Genomic DNA, 8268 nt, shown 5'->3' with positions numbered 1-8268 from the left:
TTTTAAAATGTGAAAAGTTGAAAATAAAAATTATTTTTAAAAAATAAAAAATAAAAATAAAAATAAAAATAAAAAATATTTTCACAAACCAATCAATTCTTAAATTTTTTAAAGAGTAAAGTATTGTTTTTATCCCCAACGTTTGGGGTAAGTCCTATATTTGTCCCTAACGTTTCATTCGTCCTATTTACGTCCCCAACGTTTGAAAACTGATTCAATGTTGCCCTCCCGTTAAATTGACTGACGGAACACTAACGGAGATGCTTACGTGGACCAGACACGTTGGTAACCCCACTTGTGTGTATTGACACGAGTTTTCCTTCGTGCGTAATGTTTCCTTTAAGCATACGAAACGCTTGCAAACAGAGGAGAGCAACAAAAAACGTAACACTTCGCATTCCACCTACACTCCGTAAACCCTATCGACTTGTCATCGCATGTTCTTCGCCCTTGATTACTAAGGAAGAAGACCGATTGAAGCGACAAAGTACTGGTGTCGTCACAGGTTTGTGTGTAGACCTAGGTGTGACACTTTAGTTAACAATATGTGTGAAGTGTTTAACTCTGTTCTGGTTGAGGCTAGGGAGAAGCCAATAGTGACTATGATAGAGGATATTCGTGTTTATATAATGAAATGTTGTGCTGACAATAGGGATAGGATAATGCCTTACAATAGATATGTGTTACCACGAATTAGAATTAAAGTAGAAAAACAGGCAGAACTAAGTGGGAACTGGGTTAGTGTGTATGCTGAACGTGATACATATGAGGTGGTTAGCATCCAGGGGGGAAGGAAAAATTTGTGGTGGATCTTAGGAATCAAGAGTGCTCGTGTAGGAAGTTCCAACTGTCTAGGATTCCCTGTGCACATGCGATGACTTGTATAAGGAAAATGTGCCTCAACGTTGATACCTATGTATCTGACTACTATAAGAAGGCTGCATACATCTCCTGCTACCAACATGTTGTGTTCCCTGTTAATGGACCAAACCTTTGGGACAGAACACAAATGGAGGATGTGTTACCTCCCACTTATAGAAAACCCATTGGGAGGCCAAAGAAGAAGAGGACACGAGCTGCTGATGAGCAATCAAGTAGGACTGGCTTATCTCGTGAAGGACAGCAACAAAAGTGTTCTTATTGTTTGTGCTCTGGTCATAACAAAAGGAGTTGTCCAAAGAAGCGCAAAGTCACTCCATCTCCTGCTGTAAGTATATGTCATATATTATTTGTTGTTGTGCTTACTGATGTCTTCATCATTTTCTTATCTCAATTAATTGTTGCTCTGTCTTGTGTATAGGTTGAGACTGCTGGTAATTCTGCTTCAAAGCGGAGGTCACAGAGAGGGGTCAGAAAAAGTGTGAGACTCTCCGCCAAGACACCTTCTAGTAAGGCTAGTGAAAGTGGAAATAGGAAGCAGAAGGGAAGCAACAACAAATCACCCTCACACCCAAACAGAAACTCAGGTGTCAGCTCCCAGCAATCACAAGCTGTAGTGAAAAGGGCTAAAGTGGATCATTCGCAAACTGCTTCTGCACCAGCCCCAACCACTGCAAGGGTTCTGTCCACTCCAGTGAAGAGGGTCAGCCAGTCCACCCTTGGGTTCATGGCCAGGACTCCACCAAGAGCATAGAAGAATGTGGAGTGATTTATGGTCACTTGTGAACTTATATCACTTGTGATACCTTTTGTATTTTGCATTTTGTTTTCTGTTAGAAACTATGGTTGTTGGTTTCACTTTTTGTATCTGGAGGTGCTGCTACTTCAAAAACAATGTTTATCATCTAGGTTGACTTATATTTCCAGTTTTTGGATATCTGCATGACATCTATGTTGGCTAACTTGTATGACTATCGCCTATATATGCCTAATGTTGAGGTTAATCTTTTATGTTATTCCTGTGTCAATGATTCATTTAATCAAGGTTGCAAATAGTTACTTTAATGATGTTCCATGACAATGTAAACTGAACAGATAAAATTGGGTAACAATGAATCTTCATTCTAAATCATTCAATCAACATCTTACATTTGATCCAACCCAATCCCTACACACACATTCCAAAATACAGACAAGATATTGCCAAGAAGCCTACACTAGCACCTATGTTCTGCAACCTTAATGCAGAAAAAACCTCCCATTTCTTGTCAGTGACAATTTTTCACACAATAAAATCATAGCACATGTCCATCCAACCAGAGCTACTGCTACTGCCATTGTCAACATCCTCTCAAGTATTGTAACTTTACCCTTCAAGCCTGTGATTTTCCTTTTTAATCGAGCAACTTCTTGCTCCTTCTCAGACTCTGCCCATACAAAGTACCTACACTCTTCTCCAATCTAGGCCAAAACCAAAAAAAAATTCAAATCAGATAACCAGGTAACAGCTAAACCCCAACAATTACGTTTTCTACTTACCCCATAGTTAACACAGCCCCAAAACCTCCTTCCGGGATTCTCTGCCGTTGATGAAGTCACAAGCACTGGCCTCTCCCCACAGTAACAAGTTGTTCTCCGTCGCTTCCCTTGGCTGCTGTTTCGATACGAAGCACTGCAATTAGGCGCCGCCTGGGAGGCCTGCCAAGCCATGGACTCACCAACGACCAGTGCAGAGTCGGCGATGGTGAGAAGAAGAAGGGGACAAGAGGTGCATTCTCAAATTAGGGTTCCCCCATTTAAATAAACATTTCTTTTTTTTTTTTTGTTTCTCAGTAACGGTCACTAGGAAAAACATTTGCCACAGTGGACAAAGTTAGCCATGTAAGCATCTCCGTTACTGTTCCGTCAGTTAATTTAACGGGAGGGTAACATTGAATCAGTTTTCAAACGTTGGGGACGTAAATAGGACGAATGAAACGTTAGGGACAAATATAAGACTTACTCCAAACGTTGGGGACAAAAACAATACTTTACTCTTTGTCTTAATGTTCTTATTATGCAAAAAGAAATTTTTAATATTTACATTAAATAGATAACATCCCATCTTTCTTTTGTTTGTAACGATACTTGATTAATGGTTAAACCAATTTTCTTCTACAAAAATTAGTAAAAAAAATTTTAATTTTTAGCATTTTAATATTTTTGTTTTGTTAATTGAAAAATTTGTGTAAACTACATAAATTAAGAATGGGTAAATGCATCCCAATATAAAACAAGATATATAATTCATATATGTAAATCATAGGATAGAATCATGAAAATTATTATTGTATATAATCATATTTATTTCCAAATTTTATGGCAACTTATAAAGGTGGATAATTTATTTTTAGTATGTTGATAAAAAATTTATTAACTTATATGCTATTGTAATTTTTTTAAAAGTAAAATCAGATAATTTTATTTATGATCCAATTTAAAATAAAAAGTTGAAGGGATAAGGTGGGTTTAATAGTAAAGAATAGCGACTAGAGATTAGTGATTACACAAGAATGAATACTTCTTCTCTCTCCTTCCTTCATTCACCATTCCCAACTTCCTCCTCCTTCCCCCCTTCCTTTTCTTTCGTCGTTGAAGCGCATTCCACCACCCGCCGCCAAGACAGGACCGCCCGCCACACCCGCATCAGGAAGAAGGTCCCTTTTAATTCTTTCCTTGCTTTTTGAATAGTTCATTGTTCACACTAATTTCAAGTTGTTGACATTCTAGTAGTTCTCTAATGCTGAGTTCAAACGAGACTTTGAAAATAGAGACACTCTCTGTTTCTGTGTCATTACATCTCTGTGTTAAACACTAGCCTAATTTAGTGGATTAAAAGTCAATTCTTGCCCAACAATATGCAATTGTATTTTACACCTATTTTATCTATGATTTTGTTTGTTTCTTCTCTCGTTGCTGAATATGCATTGATTTATTTGTTTTTCTGCATTGTTGGCTATGGCTTTATATTATATGCACTATGTTGTGCTTTATGATCCATCTTTACATTTAGCGGAAGTTCATAAGTTTTGGTGCTGCAGGGTTAACCGAGTCATTCCAATTGGTTAAGCATGTAAACTTAACAGATTTGAAATATTGGATTACATGATTTAAGAAAAAGGTTAAAGCAAAAGAAAATGGAAATTTCGGTTCAAGAGGGGGGGGGGCACTGTACTCAGTTTTTCTCTTTACCTTTTTCTTCTTGTTGTTGCTAGTACTGTGCGCTGTGGAACAGTCTTTTTACTGCGAATATGGACCAAGGCATTCTTTGGTAAAGCTTTCCTTGTTGATTGTAAGTTCACCTCATGAAGAATGCAATGCATATCTGTTTTAGATCATTTTCTGTTTTGTCAGGTTGAAGGGACACCAGAAAGGCCACGATTGTCCGTGTTCCGATCCAACAAGCATCTCTCTGTCCAGGTCATAGATGACACCAACATGCACACTCTTGCTTCTGTTTCAACAATGCAGAAGGCAGTTTTTGAAGAATTCAACTACACAGCTGCTCCTACAGTTGTAAGTTCTAAAATGCTTTTGATGTTCTGACTATCTCTTAATTACTGTCATACTTCAGTCCATGTAGTCGAAACATCCCGGTTTGTGTGATCAAATGTCATGTTTCCTTAATAGATAACTGCTCAAACTCAAAAGCTAAATTCAAGCATCTTTGATTGGAAACCTAACGATTAATGTTTACTGAGTTTCTCAGTATCAATGCATACTGAATATGAAACTGTTACCTCTGATGTTGATTTGCTTTATTAATGCCAATATAGTAGGAGTTTAAGTTTTAATTTGATTCATAATGGTCCATAGACTTGTAGAAGAAAGAAACACATTTACATTTTGAAGCTTCTCCCACTTTCACTGATATCCACTTTGAGTAATGGCATTATATTTTCAACTGTTTATCACACATTAGGTTCCAAGATTTTACCATTTTTTCCTCAAATTGTTCAATATATATTGGAAGCAGGAATCCAGATCACACATATTAAAGAAATAATCTGAAAGCCCAAGTTTATTTGCACATGAATCTTCATATTTTCCTTTTAATCCGAGTATCATGTATAATTTGTATCTTGGCAAATAACCTTGCTTCTGTGTTTGTTTTTCTGGTGTACACAGTTTGTAAGGTCTGACTCCCTTGGAAGAATTCTTGCTTTGTCTGCATCATATTCATACTTTTCATCCACCCAATTATGATACTGATCCTTTCCTTTTGTTTCTGTTTTCTTGTTTTTGTTTTTGGCTTCAGGAAGTAGCAAAGAAGGTTGGTGAAATCATTGCAAAGTCCTGTCTGGAGAAAGGGATCACAAAGGTGGCCTTCGACCGAGGTGGATACCCGTACCATGGTCGTGTTCAAGCACTCGCAGATGCAGCTCGCGAACATGGCCTGGAGTTCTAAAATGATTATGCACTTGCCATGTAGTTCATTTTGAAGTTTGTTAATGATTTAACAGTTCTTTTTAAGGGCAGTGCCTCTTTTCCGGTGACTTTGTGATGATCCAATGACTTCTTTCTTCTATCCATCTATCTACATAACAGTTCTTTCTATTTCCAGATTCTTATCCACCAAAAAGTAAAATCTCTTATCCATCTATTCTAGGATGGTGTCTCATTTTTTCCCCTCAAAAGATAAACTATTAGTAAAGATCTAATTTGAAATATATGTCTACTAAGATTAGGCTTTTTTATTTAAGTAAAAATTTATTATTTACCAGTTTAAATGCGGATATAGAAATATACTATTTTATGCATTTAGTTGTGTTTTCGCAGTTAAGAAAAAGACAATTAAAGGGTGCATTTTCACACACCTAGGTTGCAAAAACGAGGCAAAATTATAAACCATTTTCGTGCTCCATACAAAGAAAAATGAGGAAGAAAAAGTTTCTCCCATTTTAATAGTCCCGTAGTATCATTGATAGTAGTATCACTGGTCACAACAACAACAACAAAGCCTTGTCCCACTAAGTGGGGTCGGCTACATGAATCAAACGACGTCATTGTACTCTGTCATGTATCATGTTTCCAGAGAGACCGTTTATATGTAGATCTCGTTTGACCACCTCATGGATGGTCTTCTTAGGTCTTCCTCTACCTTTCGCCCTTTGTCCATCTTCCATCTCATCCACCCTCCTGACTGGATGTTCTATCGGTCTTTTTCTCACATGTCCAAACCACCTGAGACGCGATTCAACCATCTTTTTCACAATGGGTGCTACTCCAACTCTCTCCCTTATATCTTTATTCCTTATTTTATCCAATCGCGTATGACCACTCATCCATCTCAACATCTTCATCTCTGCCACACTCAATTTATGTTCGTGCTCCCCTTTAGCTGCCCAACACTCCGTACCATACAGCATAGCCGGTCTTATAGCGGTGCGATAGAATTTACCTTTAAGTTTTAAAGGCACTTTTTTGTCGCATATAAAACCAGATGCACTCCGCCATTTTGACCAACCTGCTTGGATCCTATGATTTACATCCTGTTCAATCTCTCCATTATCCTGTATGATGCACCCAAGATACTTAAAACTTTTAACTTTTCGTAAGATGTTTTCTCCAATCTTCACCTTTATATTGGAGTTTTCCCTTCTCAAACTGAACTTACATTCCATATATTCCGTCTTGCTACGGCTTATGCGCAGACCATACACTTCTAGAGCTTCTCTCCATAACTCCAACTTCTTGTTTAGGTCTTCCCTTGACTCTCCCATAAGGACGATATCATCGGCAAAAAGCATGCACCATGGCACAGGCTCTTGGATGTGCTCTGTGAGTACTTCCAAGACTAATGTGAAAAGGTATGGACTTAAGGATGATTCCTGGTGTAATCCTATACCAATAGGGAATTCCTCTGTCACACCACCTTGAGTCTTCACACTAGTTGTGGCTCCATCATACATGTCTTTAATTGCCCGAATATATGCGATCCTTACTCTCCTCTTTTCTAAAACCTTCCATAATACCTCCCTTGGTACCCTATTATACGCTTTTTCCAAATCAATAAACACCATATGTAGATCCTTTTTATTACTACGATACCTTTCCATCATCCTTCTTAATAGGTATATCGCTTCAGTGGTAGATCTGCCTGGCATAAATCAAAATTGGTTCTCTGTTACTTGTGTCTCTTTTCTCAACCTCCGTTCTATCACCCTTTCCCATAACTTCATAGTATGACTCATAAGCTTAATCCCTCTATATTTTCCGCAACTTTGTATATCCCCCTTATTCTTGTAGATAGGTACCAAGGTGCTCTTTCTCCACTCATCAGGCATCTTCTTTGACCTTAAAATCTCATTAAAAAGCTTGGTTAACCAGTTGATGCCTTTTTCTCCAAGACCCTTCCAAACCTCAATCGGGATATTATCAGGTCCTACTGCCCTGCCATTTTTCATCTGCTTTAGAGCCTCTTTTACCTCGAAGTCTCGAATCCTTCGATAGTAGTCAAAGTTTTTATCTTCTTCCCTTGTGCATAATCGACCAAGGCTCGGAAGAGTCTTCTGTTCCTCATTAAATAACTCGTAGAAGTAGCTCTTCCACCTTTCATTAATCTTCTCCTCTTGAGCCAACACCTCTCTATCCTTATCCTTTATGCACTTAACCTGATCCAAATCTCTCGTTCTTCTTTCCCGGCTCTTTGCGATTTTATATATACATTTTTCTCCTTCTTTCGTGCCCAAAGACTGGTAGAGACCCTCATATGCTCTAGTTCTTGCTTCACTTACAGCCACTTTTGTCTCTTTCTTAGCCGCCTTATATTTTTTCCAGTTATCTGCATTGCGGCATAAAGACCACTCTTTAAAGCATTCCCTTTTTATCTTTATCTTTTCTTGTACACTCGCATTCCACCACCAGGATTCCTTGTCTCTTGGTCCTATTCCTTTAGATTCACCAAAACTTTCTTTTGCTGTTCTTCTAATAACTTCTGCCATCTCCCTCCACATCTCTTTCGCGCTTCCATTCCCATCCCACTTTACCTCTTCTCCTACCCGTCTTAGGAAGCTTTTTTGTTCCTCACCTTTCATCCGCCGCCACCTCGTCCTTGGGTTCTTCGTATGATGTCTTTTCCTCAACTTTTACTCAACGCAAAAATTCATGACGAGCACCCTATGTTGTGTTGTCAAACTCTCTCTCGGGATAATTTTACAGTTAATGCAAAATTTTCGGTCGACTCTCCTCAACAAGAAGAAGTCGATTTGAGAGCTTGTCATGCTACTCTTATAGGTTATAAGATGTTCGTCTCTCTTTTTAAAACATGTATTTGCGATGAGAAGATCAAAAGTTGAGGAAAAGTCCAAAATAGTTTTACCCTCGGTATTGATCACCCCGAAACCATGG

General features: G+C 38.2%; 2 protein-coding genes across 2 annotated transcripts; one reads left to right on the top strand and one right to left on the bottom strand.

The window, feature by feature from the left end:
• LOC107619915 lies at positions 2009–2589 on the bottom strand. Its single transcript, XM_016322149.1, has 3 exons — positions 2419–2589; positions 2197–2340; positions 2009–2047 (listed from the first exon to the last, which is right to left on the bottom strand). The coding sequence occupies exons 1-3, from the start codon at positions 2587–2589 to the stop codon at positions 2009–2011; spliced, it is 354 nt and encodes a 117-aa protein (XP_016177635.1).
• On the top strand, positions 3371–5481 carry LOC107621608 (50S ribosomal protein L18, chloroplastic). Its single transcript, XM_016323643.2, has 3 exons — positions 3371–3575; positions 4273–4434; positions 5177–5481. Exons 1-3 carry the CDS (start codon positions 3432–3434, stop codon positions 5324–5326), a joined length of 456 nt encoding a protein of 151 aa, XP_016179129.1. The 5' UTR covers positions 3371–3431; the 3' UTR covers positions 5327–5481.

This window comes from Arachis ipaensis, chromosome B10 (assembly GCF_000816755.2).
Source record: "Arachis ipaensis cultivar K30076 chromosome B10, Araip1.1, whole genome shotgun sequence".
Lineage (NCBI taxonomy): Eukaryota > Viridiplantae > Streptophyta > Magnoliopsida > Fabales > Fabaceae > Arachis > Arachis ipaensis.
The sequence above is the reverse complement of the archived record's forward strand: the minus strand, read 5'-3'. Positions and strand labels throughout refer to the sequence as shown.

Excerpts from the sequence above, each read along its gene's own strand:
- LOC107621608 (XM_016323643.2), top strand. The coding sequence starts at position 3,432 with ATGAATACTTCTTCTCTCTCCTTCCTTCATTCACCATTCCCAACTTCC. Across the intron at positions 3,576-4,272 it reads ACACCCGCATCAGGAAGAAG|GTTGAAGGGACACCAGAAAG; the intron begins GTCCCTTTTAAT and ends CTGTTTTGTCAG. Across the intron at positions 4,435-5,176 it reads ACACAGCTGCTCCTACAGTT|GAAGTAGCAAAGAAGGTTGG; the intron begins GTAAGTTCTAAA and ends TTTTGGCTTCAG.
- LOC107619915 (XM_016322149.1), bottom strand. The coding sequence starts at position 2,589 with ATGGCTTGGCAGGCCTCCCAGGCGGCGCCTAATTGCAGTGCTTCGTAT. Across the intron at positions 2,341-2,418 it reads GGGGCTGTGTTAACTATGGG|ATTGGAGAAGAGTGTAGGTA; the intron begins GTAAGTAGAAAA and ends GTTTTGGCCTAG. Across the intron at positions 2,048-2,196 it reads TGGCAGTAGCAGTAGCTCTG|GGATTGGGTTGGATCAAATG; the intron begins GTTGGATGGACA and ends ATGTGTGTGTAG.